The sequence below is a fragment of the Cannabis sativa genome, chromosome 6 (assembly GCF_029168945.1).
Source record: "Cannabis sativa cultivar Pink pepper isolate KNU-18-1 chromosome 6, ASM2916894v1, whole genome shotgun sequence".
Classification (NCBI taxonomy): Eukaryota; Viridiplantae; Streptophyta; class Magnoliopsida; order Rosales; family Cannabaceae; genus Cannabis; species Cannabis sativa.
Window position 1 is genome coordinate 12683123 of NC_083606.1, and position 23008 is coordinate 12706130.

The 23008-nt window shown below is 30.6% G+C and overlaps 3 protein-coding genes across 6 annotated transcripts; 1 reads left to right on the forward strand and 2 right to left on the reverse strand.

Moving 5' to 3' along the window:
• Positions 1-1166: 1166 nt before the first annotated feature.
• LOC133038778 (triphosphate tunnel metalloenzyme 3) lies at positions 1167-3151 on the reverse strand. 3 transcript variants are annotated; one of them, XM_061117074.1, is made up of 2 exons: positions 2177-3151; positions 1167-1428 (listed from the first exon to the last, which is right to left on the reverse strand). In XM_061117074.1, coding segments are annotated over exons 1-2 (606 nt in total). In that variant the 5' UTR covers positions 2782-3151; the 3' UTR covers positions 1167-1427. The 3 variants fall into 3 exon arrangements, with proteins under 3 accessions (XP_060973057.1, XP_060973058.1, XP_060973059.1); XM_061117075.1 differs by lacking the exon at positions 1167-1428 and adding an exon at positions 1621-1822; XM_061117076.1 differs by lacking the exon at positions 1167-1428 and adding an exon at positions 1898-1996.
• Positions 3152-8237: 5086 nt separating this feature from the next.
• LOC133039159 (uncharacterized mitochondrial protein AtMg00310-like) lies at positions 8238-8645 on the reverse strand. Its single transcript, XM_061117987.1, has one exon. It carries the CDS (start codon positions 8643-8645, stop codon positions 8238-8240), a length of 408 nt encoding a protein of 135 aa, XP_060973970.1.
• A 10554-nt stretch (positions 8646-19199) lies between these two features.
• LOC133038779 (heparanase-like protein 3) lies at positions 19200-22966 on the forward strand. Of its 2 annotated transcripts, XM_061117078.1 has the most exons (9): positions 19200-20187; positions 20587-20623; positions 20750-20933; positions 21033-21181; positions 21377-21607; positions 21734-21923; positions 22012-22137; positions 22241-22340; positions 22428-22966. In XM_061117078.1, exons 1-9 carry the CDS (start codon positions 19933-19935, stop codon positions 22827-22829), a joined length of 1674 nt encoding a protein of 557 aa, XP_060973061.1. In that variant the 5' UTR covers positions 19200-19932; the 3' UTR covers positions 22830-22966. The 2 variants fall into 2 exon arrangements, with proteins under 2 accessions (XP_060973061.1, XP_060973060.1); XM_061117077.1 differs by having other exon boundaries at positions 19281-20187; positions 22241-22966.
• Positions 22967-23008: the final 42 nt, after the last annotated feature.

Genomic DNA, 23008 nt, shown 5'->3' on the forward strand with positions numbered 1-23008 from the left:
GACTCTGGTGGTATTTTGGATAAAATCCAAGAGGAAGAAGCTTCATAGTTGGGCTAGCAAAAATCTTTCTTTTGCTGGTTATGCTCAGCTTATTCACTCAGTGTTATTGGGTATTTGTAAGTATTGGATGAAATTGTTATTCTTTCTCAGAAGATTACTGCACTTATTGAAAAATTTTGTAAGAATTTTCTTAAGTGTCAAGGGTAATAAAAATAAGTTGCACTTAACTTTCTGGGATCCCAAAACCTTTAGCGGCCTTGACTTTAAAGAGGGAAAGAAGTGTAATATGGCTCTTATAGGTAAATATATTTGGGCTATCACCTCTAAATCGAATTACTTTGGGTAAAGTGGGTCAATACCATTTACTTAAAGGGACGAAACTTCTAGAGCTTCAATGCTAAGCAGAATTGCAATTGGCATTTGAAAAAGCTTAGAAATACTATTGAAGTATTGATCTTCAAGATTTGGTTGTGTGGAATAGGCTTTGTATTCCAAAATATCCGTTCATCACTTGGCAAATCATTGTTATAGATAATCATTTCTTAACAAGATATCATCTCAGCAAAGTGGTAATGACTCTGTCTCCTTACTGCCATGTGTGTGACGCAGAGATCGAAACAAATTAACATCTCTTTTTTTATTGCATTATGGAGATTCAAAGTTGGTTTAGTCTTTTCATTTGGCCAGTTAATTTTGTAACTTAAATTGATTGGTGTTCTTCTCTTTGTAATGGGGTCTAGTAGAGCAGCTTGTTAATGCCACAAATAGCTGCAACCATGTATTTTGTGTAGTGTAATCGAAATAGATGTATCTTTGATCTCATATGTGTATGAATTGCTAATGGTAAGGACTTATTAGCGTGTCTCAAACAGCAATAAACAGAATAAATGTCCATCTGCCAAACGCAACTACTAGCATGAATGCTTTTTTATTGTGGTGAATGGTAACCTGGCAATTGATAATAAACTATACATGGCTGTCATACTAGCCTAGGTTGATTTTCAATGCTATAAGAAAATAATGGAACTCTTTCTGTAACAGTTTTATCGGCAGCTTTGACTAGAATGTAAGTTAGATTTTTAGACAACTTCCAAAATTTCATGGGAAGTGGGAAAATCTTCTAACTTGTGGTGCTCAAAATTAAACAAGCATGGCAACTGAGAAAATAATGTAAATTTGCCAGTTATTTAGCAGAATTGTGCAAGTTCCACAAATGATCCAAATTCCTCAGGTAGATATAAAAATCTGCTACTTAATTTTAAAGAGTACCAGGATGATTGGTTCTTTTTAAGAGAAATCAGGATAAGAAAATACTGGTGTTGGAAAAGGGGACATGGACTAATGGCCTTCCAGCACTCTCCTACTCTATCAGCAGCATTTCTTATTTCCACCCCAACTGTCCACCCAGTCACCTTCAATCTCAATTATCTGAAAAATGAAGTATCATTGTATAAATAATCTTAGACATGAGCCCCAAACAATTATATCAAAATTTGGCAGCAAGAACAAGGATATTGATTCCAAGCTCAATGATAGCATAACCAATGAACAACGCAAGTTACACGGTGTGACTTTTCTGCAGTATTTACTGTTTACCTTAAAAAAAGTGTAACAATCTTCAGAAGATGATTTTACAAAAATGGCAGTTCGTGGAGAAAAGAGACAAGAGTAATGGTTGACAAAATGGAGCTTCAGAAATGAACGCACCGCACATTTATACATTTGCCCTGTCCTAATGTCTAACAACTTATAAGCTCAAGAGACTAAGTCAGCAATGAACAATGGCCTAACTAGAAAGGTTCAGAGGACGCTAAACTGTAATCTGTGACAGATAGAAGAAAATAGTAACATCATCAACTGAACCTATATCCTCATCATTATGAAAGCATTATTCAACTGTGTGATAATAGATTCAGTAGCTTTTGTTGTAGGCTTCAAATTTGTCCATTATATAGACTATGCAACAGAAAAAGCAACCGATAGATAGTTATTAATCCTAAAACAACAAAAAATAAATGTTAAACAACTATTTTGCATACAATGGATTCAGTCAATCAATGCAACAAAATGGTTTTTTTTTTTTTTACTTCAATGGAAGTATTTGTATATGAAACCAAACAAGTAATGAACATAAAATCAAACAGGTTTTGTCAAATATTCTACAGAATCCACTTACTATGGTAAGCTAGGTAGTTTCCCCGATCGAAAAATTGCAAATTTGGAAGCCTCTGAGTAGGAATACTCAATCCCATTCTCCTTCAAGAACTCCTCGAGAACCTTCTTCGCCCCTTCAGGATCAACACTCTCACACTCGATCTCATAACAAGTCCCAAACCCATACTTAGTCTCATCCACCTCCAACTTCAACCCTTTCCACTCATACACATCCCTCACATTTTCAAAACCCCCCAACCCCACAAACTCCAAAACCCCAAACTCCTCCCTCACCCTCTTCAAGATCCTAGACTCGACGCGCCCAAGCTTCCCCACCTCGGCAACGCAGGCCCGGCCCAAGGGTTCATCCAATTCCTCCTCGTCCTCCTCAACACGACTGATCCCATCCACCAGAACCGCTTTGGCTTTTAGCGAGACCATGCATCGAGGATCCTTATCAGAGAAACGAATCCGAAGAACAGCTCGGCAAGACGAGAGCTCGGCGGCTGCCCCGTCGAAGAAGCAATTCTCCTGACGGTGAGTGGTGACGAGGAACGGAGTGAGGAGGTCGGTGACTCGGCGGTGAGCGGCGGCGTCTGGAAGTCGAAGCTTGACCTCAACCTCCATGGAGGTTTTAGGGATTAGGAAGAAAGGCCGATACGGTGGGCTTTGGAAGAGGGGTCCTTGTTAGCTCGGTCGAGTTGTTGAAGGAGGGTAGAGGTGGCAGTGGCGGCGGCGGTGGTGGTGTTTTCGGCGGCGCGTTTGCGAGAGGCTTCGAGCTCTTCCTTGTCTTCGATTTTGAGTTCGATCTTGCTTGGTTTTCGTCTCAGCATCTCTGCACAAACCTTGGCCAGTAGCGAATAGCGATACTCTTGTCTAAACGAACGAACGAGTGAGTGAGTGAGTGTTCAATGTTTGGTCTTCGTGGGCCCTATTCTCAAACTCTATGGGCCGCTCAGTCCATTTCTTCAATAGCCCAATGGGTTTTTCATAAATAACTAGGGATTTTTTTAGGGGAAATTTTCATGGGCCACCTTATTTTGGCAATTATTTTCAAAAATGACGTTATTTTTGTTATGTTAAGTTTCCGTATATACAGTTGACGTTTTTATGGTAATTCGCTGAAGGTTGAAGCTAAGAAGGTTTCATCAATGGAGCTCGTCGACAATGGAGGTTTCTGCGACTGTGCGATATTTTGGTGGTGGAGATTTGCGACTGTGCGATATTTTTCTAGGTATGTTCTTGGTTTCGAATGAGGTTTAAAATGAAGATTGAGGATTATATATGATTCGTTTGTAGGTTAGGAATCACGCGCGTGATTCCAGTTTTTTAGGTTCAGCCGTTTCTCTGGTTGAAGATTATGGTGGGGAAGACAATGACGTGTCACGTCATTTTGTTTTCATTTTAAAAAAAACGTCATTTTTGTAAAAAGTTACATAATTTAGAATATTCCTAAGAAAACCTAAAAAACTGGAATCACGCGCGTGATTCCTAACCTACAAACGAATCATATATAATCCTCAATCTTCATTTTAAACCTCATTCGAAACCAAGAACATACCTAGAAAAATATCGCACAGTCGCAAATCTCCACTACCAAAATATCGCACAGTCGCAGAAACCTCCATTGTCGACGAGCTCCATTGATGAAACCTTCTTAGCTTCAACCTTCAGCGAATTACCATAAAAACGTCAACTGTATATACGGAAACTTAACATAACAAAAATAACGTCATTTTTGAAAATAATTGCCAAAACAAGGTGGCCCATGAAAATTTCCCAAATAACTACAGGGAAACTTACAAAAATACTAGAATTTGAGTGAATTTTTACAAAAATACTGTCACATGGAAATTTTTTCAAAAATACTGTGTTTTATAAAAACACAGTAAAACACAAAGCAGAACAACTCAAAACAACAGTAGAACAACTAAAAAACACCAGTAGAACACCAATGAAACTTAACACAGTATACTGCAGTATGAAACTTATAAAAAAAACACAGTAAAAAAGTAAAAAAATCCGTCTAACAAGTATTTTTATAAAAAAATGACAAAAGTTAGTATACCATGTAAATTTCCCTAATTATAATAAGATTTGTTTTTATTTTGTGAAATTTACATGCTATACTAACTTTTACCCTTTTTTCATAAAAATACTGCTAGGCGGTACTTTTTAATTTTTTACTGTATTTTTTTATAAGTTTCATACTGCAGTATATTGTGTTAAGTTTTCACTGTTGTTCTACTGGTATTTTTTAGTTGTTCTACTGTTGTTTTGAGTTGTTCTGCTTTGTATTTTACTGGTGTTCTATAAAAACATAGTATTTTTGAAAAAATTTCCGTGTTACAGTATTTTTGTAAAAATTAACCCAAATTCCAATATTTTTGTAAGTTTTCCTTTATTTTTTTGAACAGAAATACAGTATTTGATTTGATTAGTATTATAAGATTTACAGTCAAAAGTCATTAAATAATATCACATATTACACTTAAGTTAGTAAGTGGTTTTTTATTGGGAAATTATAGCAAATCACCTCAAATCATAACATTATGTAAATAAATGTCTTCATTTAGAGAAATGACTCTTTTATACTATTTATTATTTATATTGTCTTTTGCTACATAAAAAAAAAAAAAAAAATCAATAATTCTTTTGTTAATTTTTTTTTTTTTTTAGAATTAGAAACAAATTACTTAAAGATTATAGTATGTTTATAGTTTTGGTGAAATCTTTTTTATTTAAAGTTATGTTGATTTTTTTAAAAAAATTTATAGGTTGTTGTGGATTAATGGTATTTTAGATTTTATTGTACACTATATTTCTTTTTTGTTGTATGATATATTATTATTTTTAGATGATATTTATTTTTTATTTTGTTATGTATAATAATGATATATAATTTTGTTAGCATAATAAAAATATTTTAATGTATGTATATAATATTATTGGCATGCTATATATATTATTTATCTTATGGTATATAATTTTATTTTAGATCATGCATGTTTAGTTTTTATTTTATTATATATAAAGGTGATATATAATTTTATAAATATGATATAATTATCTTATGGTTGTATATAATTTTGTTAATATGGTATGTACAATTTTTTTAATAATATTATATTATTTTTTTATTGTAGGTATACATATTTTGTTGTATAGTATATAATTTTTATTGTGTATAGTATATCAGTCTCTATTTTATTATATATAATGATTATGTATAAAATTTTTGATATATATATATTTTAATAGAGATATATATAATTTTATTAGCATAATATATATATTTTTTGAGTATTATATAAGTATTGTTATAATTTCTTTGTGGTGTATAATTTTATTACTACGATATATTAATTTTTAGAAATACGATATATCAAATACTATTGTATATATTTAATGATCTAATATATTTATTTATTTTTATACAATATACTAATATAGAATACTAAAAAAAAATATATATAATTTAATTTAATTATACATACAATTTTTAAAAAAATTATTTTGAGTAAGTGTACTTTTATAATTTTTATTAGTTAATTTATTATATTAGGCTGTTTTATTAATTTTTTTTTTAAAAAAATAAATATTTATTAAATTAATTTTTAAATTTAGAGTCATCTTCCATCTCAACCTTTTGTAATATTTGACTATAAAAGATGTGTGTATTTTATTTTTCCTTTAATGAATAAAAGTAACTAAAAACAAAAATAAAATAAAATAAAACTAAATTTAATTGACTTGATTTTTCAGTAATTGAGAAAATAAGAGAGGTTGAAGAGAGAAAACAATAAAAAACAATATGTTTATGGTGGTTCAATCAATAATGAGACCTACTCCATTATAGTTACATGTATTAAGGGAGAAGATAAAACCTCTTTCAGATTTGGCAGCACTAGAACAAAGCATACAAACCATTTTAAAGAAAGAATGAAACATATATTCGAAGTATGAAACTAGAAAAGATTATGTGTTGCCCAAGCCTAAATGCATGTTCAAATCAATGAAAATGATAGCAAAAGCACTATAATGGAAAATATGGTATACTTGAAAAAGATAACCAATTCCTAAATGACAAACCCTACACGGACGAAATTCCTTTTAAGTTAACAATCAATTATTTGTTAGGGTAACAATAGGACCACAATGACCTTTGGGCCAAAGAAAATGACTATTCAAAGAGTTTCCAACAATTTATACTCTTATTGTTCCAAAAAAAAAAACAACAACAACAACAATTCATACTCTCATTTTAAGGTAAGTATAATTTAATAATGACTATTGCTATTTGAATTTACAACCACAAAAGTAACAATGGTTTCATATATTCCTAATAGGGGAAAATATCACATATCTAATTTATTTCTTAAAAATGGTTGCTTTTATTTGTTCCTTCCTTTGTTGACGATGGTTTTTGTCACTTTGCATTTGTAAGTTTCTCAAAATTTACTAATTTAGTATCTTTTATGCCAATAATGAAAAAAGAGAGAATAATTTGGAATCAATATGACACCAACTATGTATGATTAATGCAATCACATATAAATTATAATTTTTCCTTATAAGAAAAGAATAAAAATGAAAATTAAAAATTAAAAAATTGGCTTTGCTTCAATTTCACACTTTTATTTCAAGAACCATTTTGTCATTATCTAAATGCTTCTCCATCTCTAATTAAACTTGCAAAAGGGACAGCCTTAGATGGAGACCTTTATCATAAAATGGTGCTTTTTGTGTGGATTTTCTTCAAGTATATTAAACTCTGTCCAATCAATTCACATTTTATTCTTAGACCCCTTTTTTTTTTTTTTTTTTTGAGAAAAAGGGAGCCCGCTAAAAAGAAAGGAAATTCACTAGATTGCAGGGGTCATCGCCTATCCAAACAGCTACTTCGTCTAAACCTGAAGCCCAATGCGCCAATTTATCGGCCAAAGAGTTGGCGTTGCGATTGATGTGAAATATCTGGGCTGCAGGAAAAAGAGACAAAGTTTCCCTAATTTGCAGAATGAGGTCTCCAAACACCGAAAGATCTTCCTTATGATTACGAATGGCGTCAGTAACAACTTCACAATCCGATTCTACTACTTGAACCATAAAATGCTCGTCAATACACTAGCGAAGCAGAGAGAGGAGAGCCTTGGCTTCTAATGTGGCGACAGAACCGCCTCCAAAGTAGGGCTGAGCAAGGGCTGCGACTACCAAACCTTCACTGTTCCTGATTATTCCACCAAAACCCACTTTTCCACCATTCTTAGGAACTGCTGCATCTACATTGAGCTTGAAGGTACCGGGGGCTGGGGGAGCCCAAGTTGTGGGAGCAGTTGCCAAACTGGGTCGGCCTAGGAGAATTGTAGCTGACGAAGATGTGTTGTAATCTGCCAAAAAACTTTGAGCCAGACTGACAATGGCATGAGTTTGATCGGATGGTTGACCTTTGAGAGCTTTGTTCCTGTTAAACCAAATAAACCAAGCAATACACAGAAAAAGAGCTACATCTTTCTTGGGAAAAGATGTGTAAATCTCGTAAGCTAAATCATGAAACAAAATTTCAGAAGAGCAGGAAAAAATAGAAGGGTGAAAATGCGTACCTTTCCAGACTCTTCGGACACTCTGACAGTAGAACAGCGCATGTGACACCGATTCTTCATGGTTTCCACAACGGCTACAACCCGGGGATTGAATGATTTTCCTAAAGGCTAGGTTTTGGGCAGTGGGGAGAGTTTGGTCGGAAAGCAAAGTGTTTGACCTTGGCAGGAATCAAAAGAAGCCAAAGGATTTTCCACCAAGGCGAGGGAGAGGAGGAAGAGGGAATGTCAGGTGGGCCAGTAGTGGAAAAATTGAGGTGATAGCCTGATCTGACTGTGTAAATCCCAGAGGTTGAGAGTTCCCAGATCAGATCATCCTGGGTTGGGGTAAGAGGGGGGGGGGGGAATAGAAAGGATAATCCGGGCCACATGGGGAGGATAACAACTCTGAATCTTAGCTGAATCCCAAGACAAGGTGGGGGTGATGAAAGAGGCGACTCTGTCGGGGACAGGGGATAAGGGGGAAATTTGACGAAAACCCAGAATTCAATGATCTGTAGTGGTGCAAGTGTTCTGTCCATTGCCAATTTCGGAGATAAGGCCTTTGCGGAGCAACTCTTTTCCCCAGCAAATGCTACGCCAAACGAAAGACGGAGAATGCCCCGTGGAGCTACTAAGGAAGGAGGACTGAGGGTAGTATCGGGCAGATAAAATTCTAGACACAGTAGAGTTTGATTGCTTTAAGATGCGCCAGGCTTGCTTAGCAAGCATAGCCTGATTGAAGTGGACCAAGGAACGAAAACCAAGCCCGCCATCCTTCTTGGGACGACAGAGCTTTTTCCAGCTTTGCCAGTGGGTTTTGGGGCGATTGTTGTCATTAATTCCCCACCAGAAATTTGCCATGGTTGATTCAAGGGAGCGGCAAGTGGCGATCGGAATGCGTAAACAAGCCATGCTATAAGTGGGAATGGCTTGAATGACCGATTTTAAAAGGGTCTCTTTGCCACCTTTAGAAAAGACTTTATTCTTAGACCCCTTTCACAACATATAATTACGCTAAATTTATTTACATATTAGATATGATTTGATTTAAGGATTTGTAAAATAACAATAATTGAGCTTAAAAATAAACTTCATATACAATTAATAACTTGTGTTAACTAACCATATTTTGTGTGTTGTCATATTATATATTGATATGTCGAGAGATTTGTTTATTTAATCCCATTTGTTTCCTTTCAAAAAAAAAAAAATTATATACGTATTGCTTTCAAAAAAAAAATGATATAGGTGTATTGCAAAAACCAAAACAAAAATGATGTGCGTGTATTTGTTTTAAAAAAATGATATACGTTTACTAGCCTTAAAAAGATTATATACGTGTATATTAAAAAAATAAATAAATTATATACGTTTGTCACCAATTTTAATATATATTTTTCTAAAGGAATTACTCCATATACTATATTTTTAATTATACACACTACAATAATTTTTTAGTGCACACTTTTACTAATCAAAGGGTTTTCTTAAAAATCGTGATCAATTTAAATTCTTGATTTAACTTTAAACTTTTATAAATATATGCATATATCCTTACAAAAAGTCAGGATCCCGCTTTAAAAACTTATATTCATATTCAAAATAAACTTTACAGACATGTCGCTTAGCGACTACAAAATGAAGCCCAAGTTGTCCCGAGATCGAACTCTCCAAGTGGCACCGTGTTGACATGTACAATTATTCCCAAGCTCTGGACTCATTGATGTTCAACCTTAGTCTTCCATTTACCTACACATGTAAGCAATAACTATAAGTCGACAGACTCAGTAAAAAAAAGTATATAACATAAAATATATTACCGACTTGTATTTAGGCGTCCATACACCTATCCACAAGACTTAGCATATGATCAAGAACGTTCTTAATAGAAGTACGACCTCTGTACCACATTCACTAAGTACTGCTACTGTACTAGTGTTGGTAGGATTGAACCGTACCCCGAACACTGCTAAGTATTGTACCACATGCACTGCGTACTTATCCATACTAGTGTTGGTAACACCAAATCATACTCTTTGATCATCATATATTGTACCAATACATTCAGTACCGCTACCGCACTACTGTTAAAAAATTAAATTATTCTTGATCGATCTTTGTAAATACTAATAATAATAAATAATTAGGCAAGAAAAATCTTTATCTTTCTATATCTCCCATAACTATGTTTTACTAAAAATCCCCAACAAAAATTTCAACTTTCACGGATTCATATTTCCTCACAATGCCGCCAACTTTAAATTATTATTCATCTACTTCTTAAATTTATGTCATAATTTTTGAACCCTCTCTAGGTTTTTTATTTATAATTGGGATATTGGCGGCTAAACCCCCCAAACTTTTGGGTTTGTGACAGTTAACCACCAAAACTCAAATTTTGGCGGCTAAACTACCTGAACTCCACTTCCGTTTTGTTCTGCACACCTCCGTCCAAGAATCACAGTTAAGTGCCACGGTGGACTGTCCACGTGTACACACTTGTACACGTGGCAAGTTTTTAGTGGCCCACGTAATATTAATTTTAAAAAATAATTATAAATATTAAAAAAAATTAAAAAAATTAGAAAAAAAAAATTAAAAAATAATTATAAATATTTAAAAAATTAAAAAATCAGATTAAAAAATAAAAAATCAGAATTTTTTTTAATAATTTATATATTAAAAAAATAGTTTAAAAAACAGAAAAAAAATAATTAAAAAAATAATTATTATTTTTTTTTAATTCTACTTTTTTTTTTTTCTTCTTCTTCTTCTTCTTTCTTCTTTCTTCTTTCTTCTTCATTTTCTGCAAAATCCCTCCCAGCCCTCTTTCTCTCCTTCTCCTCCTCCTGGCGTCATAGTTGATCATCTGCCCAAAATCCCTAAAAATCAAAAATTTCGAAACCCTAGAAAAACCAATTCATATCAGATTCAGATCCCAAACCTTTGATCTGAATTTGAAAGTTCTCAATGTCGTGCTTAGCCCTCTCTCTTCAACCCGATGAGTCTCCTTTTCTCAACCGAGACATAAGCCCCCAGATCCATGAAGAGAGGGAAACACGAGGGAGAGAGAGAGGTTGGGGTGTTGGGTTCTCGAACTGGAGGAAGGTGGGTCGTCGGGGTTCTTGGACTGGAAGAAGGTGACGGTTGGGGTTCTCGGACTGTAGTGGGCTTTGGGGTTCGAACTGGAGGGGCTTGGGTTCGGATTAATGGAGGGGGCTTGGGGTTCTTGTTCGCACGAAGTAGAGAGGGAGAGAGAGAATACTGGTAGACTTTTTTTTTTTTTTTGGAATACTGGTAGACTTTAGAAATTTTAGGGTTTTAGTTAGAAAGAGAGGGAGAGGGCCTGTAGAAAAACGAAGAAGAAAGAAGAAGAAGAAAAAATAGAAAAAAAAAAAAGAAAAGAAAAGGAAAAAGAAAAAAAAAAAAGTAAAAAAAAATATTTTTAATTTTTTTTTCTGATTTTTTTAATTTTTTATAATATTTTTAATTTTTTTTTAAAAATTAATATTACGTGGACCACTAAAAATTTGCCACGTGTACAAGTGTGTACACGTGGACAGTCCACTGTGGCACTTAACGGTGATTTTTGGACGGAGGTGTGCAGAGCAAAACGGAATGGGAGTTTAGGTAGTTTAGCCGCCAAAAATTCAGTTTTGGTGGTTAAGTGTTACAAACCGTAAAGTTCAGGTGGTTTAGCCGCCAATATCCCTTTATAATTCAACAATGCAGGTCTTAATATATTCTCTTTTTATAGGTTGTCCACTAGACAAACATAATCATTTATAAATGAAAGCTGTGTTTGACCAAAAACTACAAGAAAGTCTAGAAAGTATTTGACTAAAAGAAAAATATCATAATTATGAGAAAATATAGTTTTTAATATTATCATTAATATAGTTGGTTTCAACTCAAAACACAAATCAAATTTTAGAGTCTTGGCAATTAGGTTAAGGTAAGCTAAATTCTACCAAACAAAAGCTTCTCTCCATCTAACATTTATGATCCAATGGATTAGGTTTTGATTGTTCTCTTTTTGGGTAAAGACTTCACCTGACCACTTGATCCCCTCCACATGACAATCCATGAAGATAAGATTGATTATTATATGATTGGATCATTTTGAAGGAAAAAAAAATATAATTAATTATATCATTGGATGTTATGTTTTATAATTTTAATTTGCATAAAATGATTATTGTATATAATAATATCTCTTCCGGTAGGACTGTTGTCCCACATTGAGAACTTAAGAGTTTAATATTGTATTATATTATTTCCATTAAAAAAAAACAACATACAAAAAAAAAGATAAATACTAAAAAAGCATCAATGATGCTTAGCACTTGTGAAGTAATATTTTTCTAAGAGAGACATTTTAATTTTAGATTTTTTTTTCTATCTTTTTTTCTTTTTTCTTTTTCTTTTTTTTTTTTTTGAAAAAGAAGAACTTATCATTAACCGTTAACAAACATCCTCACCAATATGGTCAGCCATACAGTGATCAATATCATAAAAAAAATGAGAACTTTGTATACTATGCTTTGCCTATGAATGGGCTACTTTATTTTCATCAGAAACAAAACGACATAAACCAATTTAATAAAAAGACATAAAAAGTTATATATCCTTAACAATAATAACATTAACATCTACAGAATTATTACACCTACCATTAGGACAATTACTCTCCACCACATGAATCTAAATTTCTCTCGATGGCACCATTGAAGAGCAACTCGAATCACCATAAATTTTTTTTGTTAAAGGTAGGTGACGAGAAGAAACTTGTTGAACAAAACCTGCAACTTTTGTCCTTGATTTGTCTCGAACAATAACCCTGATTCCCAATCACCCACGAGTTGCATCGACCCTTGCATATTCATAAAATAAAAAATTTTATGCAAATTATTAATGTATCTATTCTATATAAAGTGTGCCTATATAGCCGAATTCTTTATTTTTGAGAAATTTGACTTTTTTTTATATTAAAAATAAGATGGTTTATTATTAAAAATAAAATAGTTTATGAAAAATGTATGGGTCACTTTTTATTTATATATAATAAAATAAAAATAAAATAAATCTCATTAAATAAAAAAAAGTTTTAGATTTTCTTTAATTACCGTATTTTTTACCCTATTTGATTATTTATGCATCTTTTATAAACTCTATTTATTTAAAGTTAAGATTGTAAGATTAATTCAAATTATTGTTCATATATTGATTAATTCTTATTCAATATATGAACAATAATTTGAATTAATCTTATAATCTTAACTTTTTTAATTCAATTAATAATTATTTGTCACGTAATTATTAAGTCTTTTCCCTTTAATTTTCCTTTTGTTGATGATGCTAATTTATTCATATTTTGATTTCTACAATTTTTGTGTTCAGACCATTAAGGTAGTGTTCTACTAGGGGATCTAACGAGTTTCACCCCTTCGCTAATGGCCTTTAAGAGTTCAAATTCCAGTATTGTATAAATCTTCAATTTGTTCTATTTCTTATATTAACTGAAATTTTGCTACTTTTTTTTTTTAATTTACAACTTTATTATTTATATCTTATTAGGGACATTCATAGAAATTTAGGTTTCTTTGAAATATACAATTAATGAGCATTACTTTTGATCATAGTGTGTTTTCCATGGCTGAAAACCTTAATAATTTCTATCATTTGATATCAAATAAAATAAAATTTTCATGATGTATACATTATGGTTATTTAATGAGTAATTAGTGTGTTGAAATTGTCAAGCTGATATTTAAAATTGTTTATAATTGAATTGTTTCTTTGTCAAAATTAATATTAAGTATATTTATATGTTTATAGGTTTATCTATTTTCTCTTAGATCAATCATGCTCATATAGCAAAAAAATCATACTCATATAGACATGTTATTTTCATTGAAAATAGAAAAAAACTAGCATAAAATTTAGTATACTTTTTTACTAGTATATATATATATATATATAAATTTATAGTCATTAAGTGAGAGCATCATTTTTACTTTCACTTATAAGAGTATTTTTTTTTGTATTTTAGTTAGTTAAATAATGAAAGTGCATGTAATTAAAATGGATTAGTATACATACAAATATATATAATATTAATTATATTAGTATTTTTTAAATTGAATTTTTGTTTTTAATAAAAATTAAAGAAATCTTTTGAAAGTGTGTTAGGTAAAATTTCAAAAAAAAGTATGTTCGATAACTGAGTTTTGTTTTCTATTTTTTTTATTTAAATTAAAATTTTGAAAATTTAATTATTTTCTCTCGTCTTCTTCGTATGTCTGCAATTACATGTTGTGGTTGTTAATTCTAACCTCAAATGTTGGTAGCAAAGATTCATTGTCTTTATTTACTGAATATAAATCTAAGCAAATACCACATGTGAAATTACTTGACAAACCATTATATTTATCATTCAAAACCAGCTTATATTGAGCTAAAGCTGATTCATAAAAAAAAAAAACAAAAAAAAAACTTATAAGCTATATTGTGATAATTATATTGTGACAAATCATGATTCTCATGAGAGAACCAAAGTTTATCCCCATGAAATTGTGAATGTTTATAAAGAAATTCAGAAAGGAATTTAAAGTAAATGAGCATCGTCTAAAGTATCATTTGGGTGGTGATGTTGATCGAGAAAGACCTCAATCACTTTGGAGGATGCATGAAGCGAAAGGTGGTTGGGTTACCTTATGCTTGGATTTGTCAAATCCTTTTTGAAGCAACCGAATGTTGGAAGAAAACAAATTTTGTAAATATTTTTGTTAAAGAAAAAAATTAATAAAATATTAAAGTTAAAATTATATATAATCATGTTAGAGTTATTTTTCTTTATGTTTATGTTTATTTTGTTTTATTTTTATTTTTATTTTTAGTTTTTGGGAGGATTTTACACTTGGTTTTATGTTTTAGGTGTTCTTGGAGCATAATTTAGAGTTTTGGATGTGATTTGGCAGTTTGAAGATTTTGTTAGATTTTTTATTGAATTTTGCTGCAGCTAAACTGGGCATGAACAAAAGGCTTTTTGTCGTTGATTTGGAGAAGTTTGCATGCTGCAGTAATATTTTTGCTGGATTTTTGAGGAAATATTTCTACAACAGGCGTAAATTCTTTGTAAGCTGGAAGGAATTTTTGAAAAAAAAAAATTAAAAAACCAAAACTAAAACATAATTTTTCAAATAATATCCTAACCAAAATAATCTCAAATACCCTGAATTTCTTTTTCTCAGAAAATCCTATTTTCCTGTCTTATTCCTATTCTGTCCTAACCACCATAACCACCTCGTCTCTACCTTCCCCTTGCCTGAACCATAGCCACCCTGACCATCATCTACCCCTCCACCTCCATTCGTCAGAAATCCCATTATTAGACCCCAATCACATTTCTCCTCTCTTCTTTTCCCACCATCATCAAATCCAGAAACGACCTGAGCCTAGAAAAGCCTCCGCCCACCTCACTCTCATCACATCATCATCCTCGACTTCTCTTTACCTGAACCACGACCTCCTCACCATCTTTGCATGAATCCAGTTGCACCAATCCTAACCCGCCTTGTTCATCATCATCTCATTAAATTAGCAAAAAATAATGATAATATCGTGTATCATTTTAGAGAAAGAAAAAGAAATCAGATAGGCTAAAAAATATGGGAGTTAAAAATAAATAAATAATAATTCTATATGTGCTACCTCATGATAATCAAATAAACTACAACAAACTATTACCATCAGATTAAAAATCCAAGGTTTAAAAAATACCTTTACAAGTGAGAGGAAAAGTGATACTCTCACCTAAAAAAAATCCTATATATATACACATAAGGACACTACAAAAAATAACTACTTTTAGTGACAACCTTTTAGTCACAACATAAATTTTTAGCTAATTAGGATTTTTGCCCCCTAAATTTTAGCATGTACCAAATCATGTCTCCTGAACTTTTGTGGCCGTTAAAAATTCCCCATGAACTATTGAGATTGTTAGATTTAAGGACTTTTATCTAATTTCATTCAATTTTACTATTTCAGTGATTGTTTAAGTACTAAACTATGCTCCCCAGACTTTGATATCTACCAAATCATACCCCTCGAATTTTTACATGTACTAAATCATGCCCCTTGAACTTTCATCCATGTTAGATTTTTTTTTTTTTTTTTACTAAAATTGGACAAAAGTCCTTAAATCCAACAATCTTCATAGTTCAGGGAACAGTTTTAACGACCTTAAAAGTTCAGGGGGCATGTTTTGGTATATGTCAAAGTTCGGCGGGTAAAAATTTTAATTAGGCTAAATTTTTTGTGACTAAATGTGACTTTTAGTCACAACAAAATATTACTTGGGACTAAAATATAGCATTTAGTTACAAGTTGTCACTAATTTAGTTTTAGTCACAGCAAGTATTGTGACTAAAAATACATTTAGTCACAACACATTGTAATTTTTGTGACTAATACCTTTAGTCACGGATCTTTTAGTCACAACAGTTTTATAATTAGTCACAACTTTTTTACTTTTAGTCACAAATTTTGTTGTGACTAAAAGTAAGATTTTTTGTAGTGGGAGATTTTATGGCACTTAGTAAATATCTCATTGTATATTTTTGATTCTCAAAATATTATAATATTATTTTTTGTATGATTGTATTCATTTTATAATATTTGTAAATTTTAATTTTTTTTTTAATATTTTTAAGTATTAAAACCAACGTTATTTCTTTTATACATGTATTTATTTTTTTTTATATACGCATGTGAAATATGTTGTTTAAATTATATTTTTGGCATAGTAAATTAAATTAAATTTTTAGAATTTTTTTTATTATTATTTTAAGTAGTTACAATTAAGTATAGCCATATATATTTTTATATTTGATTATAATTATTAAGAAGTAAAAAATAATAGATATATTTATATATTTAAGGGTGAAGAAGGTCCCATAAATGTATATTACTACACAATAAAAATAACTAAAGTTAAAAGACGTATCACAAACCTTTTCAAGAAAGAAATAAAAAAGAAAAGAACACAAGTTTCAATAATTTTTTTATCCATCTATACATAAAAGTTACTTTAATTTCCTAATAACTAACAAGGAAAGAATATGACACTTATAATTAAAATAAAGTTTAAAGAAAGAATGGCACGCCTTGTTGGTCACCATAAGGTATAAAATAAAATTAATATATATACAAACCTCATATTGATGACTAATGACTATGGAGATTTAGTTCTCTGCAACTTGTTACATGTCAATTGAAGCATGTTAATATCTGCAAAATTGGATTGTCTTAATAGCCCATGATATCATTTGTGTAAATTTCCAAATTATACTGTTTCATGTATATAATATATATTTAAGTTAAATACAATTATATAACTGAGTGTTGTTCTATTTTAAAACATTATAATTTCAATTTAAATTCTACATATCTCTCTTGTTTTTTATCTTTTATATTAATTGTTTTTTTTTAATATTATATTTCAAATTAAAAGTTATCGTACATATTTAAAAAAATATCTTTTTGTTATGTTTCAAAAAAAAATATTTTTTATTATTTTTTTTAAAAAAGAAAAAGTATATAATATTTTTAAAAACTAAAAAGAATAATAAAATTAAAAATATTACAACTAAATTAAAATTATAATCAATAATAAATTTTGAATATTATTATGATTTTTATATATAAATATAAATTAAATTAAATATTTTTTGATAAAAAATAATGTTATATATATAGAATAACATTAAAAAAAATAATTATATAACTTAAACAAAAATTAAAAATGTAAGTAAATATTAACCTAGCATATATATATAGAATAACATTAAAAAAAATAATTATATAACTTAAACAAAAATTAAAAATGTAAGTAAATATTAACCTAGCATATAACAGTAGAACCTCTACCCAAAAATACACTTGAGACTAAGAAAATTATATTCTAATTGAGAGGTTATAATTATATAGAGGTACACTAGGAAAAAAAAATTAAAACACCAATAAATATCAATGTAACAATAATAACATTAAACAATCCTTAATACTATATAATTCTAGAATTATTTTTGAGTAAATATAATATTTATACATGTATTACAATAGAATAAAATTATTAATTCTACGTAAATAATTTCAAAAAATATATGTATATTTTTTTATTAATATGTAATTATTCTTATATAGAGAAGTATACTTTATTAGTACGAGACTTAAAAAATGTATAACTAATTACATTTTAGAGGTTATTCTTATTTATAATTGGCCCAAATTGGGACTTGATTTTTTTATAACAAATTAGAAGTTATTCTTGAATAGAGTATTTATAGATAGAGATTCTACTGTATAAGTATATCAAGTACAATTAAAAACTTTTTTTACCGGTATATTTTATTAATTTATTTTGAAAAGGCTCACATAACATACATATTCTTCTTTATTGTCTGGCTCGAGCATAAATTAAAAGTGTCGAGGCTAGTTTTAAGCTCAACTTTCTTTGGAATAATAAACTTCAAATTAATAATAATAAACATTATTAACAAAAAAAAAAATTTGAAAAAAATAAATAAAAAAAAGTGTATAATATTTCTAATGTGGAGGCCAGGCTAGTAGTAGAGCTTTTGTATTAGAACTTTTGTCAAGGAATTTGTCTAAAACGTTTACCAGTGATAAAGTAAAATGTTCTTCTAACTTTAAACAAGTTCACTTTAAAAGCAATCTTTTTGTTCAAATCAAATCTAATATATAAAGAGGAAAAGGAAAAATTAAAAAAAATAAATAAAAAGAGAATCTTTCAAAACTTCCAAAATATGTGTAGTACGTAAGGAGAGGTTCGAATACTATTAATTTATTTATTATTTTGCAAAGTGTGAAAATTCATAAAATTAAAACAACTTTAAAAATTGAGTAAAAAAAATTATATGTAATCTAATAAAATTTTATTTATTAATAGATTTTATTTCTTTATAAAATATTAATTAACGTTAATTTTACTTTAAAGTTTAATTAATAATAAAATATTAATTAAGACTAATTTTATTTTAAAATATTAATTAATTTTTATTTTAAGTACATAATTAATTTAATTAATAAATACTTTTTTAATAATAAATTTTTGACAACCTATTATAGCAAATTATAAAAATATAAACATAATAGTTATTTTTTTAATTTAACCATTAAATAATCACCAGCAAAATAAATAAGTCCCACTGTATAGATAATAATTATAATAATGACATCAAAATAAGCAAATTCTTATAACTATCCACGTGAGAATGTTCTGTAATTCCTTAATTGAGATTTAGTAATGTATAATGTCATAATATTATATAAAATTGTAACTTGTTGAGTGATGAATAATATATTGGTAAACTAAACTAACACAAAACACATTAACTACTCAATCATTACATGGGTTTAGTTTACAGTCTCTTTCGAAACCTAACTTAGTTCATAATTTCTCGTCTTAAAAAAAATGTCTTTTTTAGATGGTAAAATACTAAAAACAATGTTTGGTATTTTCTGCTATATATAAAATTCAACTTTCTAATTTAAATTTTGAACACATACAAATATTTTCATGAGAACCCAAATCTCACAATATATTGTGGATCAAGATAGTATTTTTATCCATTCACAAACTTGAATCACAAAAGGGTGTGAAGGAAAAACCAGATATAAATCAGTGACATTTGTCCATTTGGTGAAACTTTGTAGTTTTCGTTAAGGGAAAGCAAAGCCGAAACCACCAAAGGCCCACTATAAACAAACACAACCAAACCTTACATTTTCATTTCATTATTTCAAACTGGAAAAAAGCTAGAGTGCTTCAAACCAAAACCACAGTCATTTATTTAACAGTATTCAGATTTCAAGACTACTAATAATGATAACTCAAAGCCAAAAAGAAAAATGAGGTTTTGAAATTGAATTCAACTTCAAGTATCACATGTTAGTTTATGCACATCTCGTGTTTGCATTTATAGCTCACTCATCTTTTACTTTTATATATAAATATCCTTCTGTTCCATTCTTTGTACCTGTCCTCCATTCATTAGTGTCCAAAAGGGTATCTCCACTGTAGCTTAAACTTCTCATTTTTATGGGTTTATTGTCTTTTTAAGAGAGATACAGAGAGAGGCCGAGATCTTCTGCATTGGAGAGAATCTGGAAAATGGGTTCTCAGATTTTTGAGTTTTTGAAAACTGGGTTGTGTTTTTGGGTGTGTTTCTTTAGCTTGAGCCTGGTTTTTGTGGGTTCTGAGCTTGTAGCAGGAGATGGGAACATAGAAGGGACTGTTTCCATTGATGGCAAAGTTATCATTGGGAGGATTGATGATGATTTTATTTGTGCTACTATGGATTGGTGGCCTCCTGAGAAATGTGACTATGGAACATGCAGTTGGGGTCATGCATCTCTTCTCAATCTGGTATTTTTTTTCTCTCTTTTTTTCTGGATGCATTACTTTTATTGGAACTGTTTTCTTTCTGAAATATTTAAATCTTTGTCTTGGATTTCGTAATATATAATGTCATTCTGTCTTTTAAATGCTCATCTTTTTTTTTTTCTCGTTCTCCATATCCTCCAAGTTTCCAACCTGGTATAATATATATCAAAGCTAATGTTCTGTTAATCTTCAGCTTCATTAATATATATATATATATATATTGTTTCTTTATATAAATTTAAGTATTTTCTTTCTTTTCCCTAAGAAAAAAGTAAGATGTTTTAGAGCTTCTACTGATTTTAATTACAGTATTTCTGTTCATGGTAATTTTTTTGTTTATTTATTGTTCATGTGTATTTACTTGCTCATTGTCATGTGCAGGATTTGAGCAACAAAATTTTCTTCAATGCCATAAAGGGTGAGACATCTTTTCTACACTTTATTATTATTATTATTATTATTATTATATTATTATTTCAGAGGTAAGACTCAGTCAAATCCTTTATAGGAGCCTAAAAATACGATCTTGCTACAAATTGTGCAGCTTTTTCACCATTGAAGATTAGATTAGGTGGTACTTTGCAGGACAAGGTCATTTATGATACTGAAGATAATAAGCAACCTTGTACTCAGTTCACTAAGAACACATCTGAGTTGTTTGGCTTCACTAATGGCTGCTTGCCCATGAAAAGATGGGATGAATTGAGCTCTCTTTTCAAGTCAGCAGGGTAACACAACTCTCTCTCTCCTTCCAATTAAGTACACTTAAACTTAGATATGTTAAAAAGCATAATAAGTCTTATATTGTATTCCATGGTCCAATTCAGGGCAGAGATTATTTTTGGATTGAATGCTCTTAATGGAAGAACAATACAGCGTGATGGTTCTGCAACTGGTGCTTGGGACTCCTCCAATGCTGAATCTTTTATCCGTTACACAGCAAAAAACAACTACTCAATTTATGGTTGGGAGTTAGGTATGATCACTTTTTGTAATAACTGAGTAAATTTATGGTTTAGAGATGAACTTTGCACGTTTGGAAAAGGGAAAAAAAGTGGTACAAGAAAATTGAACTTTCCCACCTAATTAACATGCAAATTTCACATGAATTGTTGACAATAGTAATCTTTCATATTAATATTAAGCCTAAGTAAATATTTTTATTGAGCAGGGAATGAATTATGTGGGAGTGGAGTTGGAACAAGAGTTGCAGCAGCTCAGTATGCCTCTGATACAATTTCTCTGCACAACATAGTGCAGAATATCTACCGGGAAAGTGACTCAAAGCCTCAGACTATAGCTCCTGGAGGATTCTTTGATGCAAATTGGTTCAAAGAATTTTTTAATAAGACAACTAAATCTTTAGATGTGGTAACTCACCACATATATAATCTAGGCCCAGGTATATATATAAATATATATATATATATATATATATATATTTTGTAATAAGACAAACTCACATTTATCATATGCCTGGCACTTGTAAACCTGGGTTGAGTTCTAAGTTTTGATTTGATACACATAGGGGTTGATACACATCTCATTGATAAGATTTTGGATCCAACCTATCTTGATGGTGAGGCCAACACATTCAGAAACCTCCATGACACCCTCAAGAGTTCTGGATCATCGGCGGTTTCATGGGTTGGGGAGGCAGGAGGTGCTTACAACAGTGGTAGGAATCTTGTCACTAACGCATTTGTCTTTAGTTTCTGGTAAGTTGGCATTTCTTTGTGTGTATATTTAATCCTTTTAAAAAGTATTACTAGCATAGCTTAATGACATTGCAAGTGAAAAAAACAGGTATTTGGATCAGCTTGGTATGTCAGCAGCTCATGATACTAAAACATACTGTAGACAGTCATTGATTGGAGGAAACTATGGATTGCTTGATACTAATAACTTCATACCAAATCCAGACTATTACAGGTATTTGGAATCATAGCAATCACCATTACCTAAGTAAAGAAGTTATGCAGAATTTCATTCTTGTTATTAACAATGCTTGAATCTTGGTTTTCTTTAATGGCAGTGCTCTCCTTTGGCACCGGCTAATGGGAAGAAACGTCCTATCAACGAGCTTTTCTGGGTCCAAGAAAATTCGTGCTTATGCTCACTGTGCTAAACAATCTGTATGTTTAAACCACAAACTTTCATTTGTTGGGCAAAAGTTGTTTTTTCACCCTCTTTTTCTGAGCTTATTCTTTGTCTTAATACAGAAAGGGATTATGGTGCTACTAAGCAACCTTGACAACAGCACCACAGTTCTGGCCACTGTTGCATTCAATGGAACGTGGAGTTTCCGTCGAAAACACAGGAGTCATCACACATCAAGTATTACACCTCACAAAACAAGGACTTCTCATAAAGCAAAGGCGATCAAGATGCCTCGACCTAACAAGAGTGAGCCTGTGAGAGAAGAATATCATCTTACTGCCAAAGATGGTAATCTACAAAGCCGAACCATGCTGCTTAATGGAAACATTTTAACTCTAGATTCATCTGGGAACATACCTTCTTTAGATCCTATTTATGTAAATTCGTCAACACCTATAGTGGTTCGCCCTTTTTCTATTGTATTTGTTCACATACCTCATGTTGTCCTCCCAGCTTGCAAATAGGTGACCTAAGGAACAGAAAAACTGGTTCCTTTGCTTATAATATAGCCATTGACAATAAGGGATAGGATACAAATCAAATGTATGTCATTTTTTCGCAACAGAATACAAAAAAGAAAAAGAATTCTCAAATAAACAAATTCCTTTCCCTTCTTTCTAATCAGACAAGTAAACCAAGTTAT

Coding starts and splice junctions, on each gene's coding strand:
- LOC133038779 (XM_061117077.1), top strand. CDS start 19,933: ATGGGTTCTCAGATTTTTGAGTTTTTGAAAACTGGGTTGTGTTTTTGG. Junction 21,182..21,376: donor AATTTATGGTTGGGAGTTAG/GTATGATCACTT, acceptor TTTATTGAGCAG/GGAATGAATTATGTGGGAGT. Junction 22,138..22,240: donor CCAAATCCAGACTATTACAG/GTATTTGGAATC, acceptor CTTTAATGGCAG/TGCTCTCCTTTGGCACCGGC.
- LOC133039159 (XM_061117987.1), bottom strand. CDS start 8,645: ATGGCTTGTTTACGCATTCCGATCGCCACTTGCCGCTCCCTTGAATCA.
- LOC133038778 (XM_061117074.1), bottom strand. CDS start 2,781: ATGGAGGTTGAGGTCAAGCTTCGACTTCCAGACGCCGCCGCTCACCGC.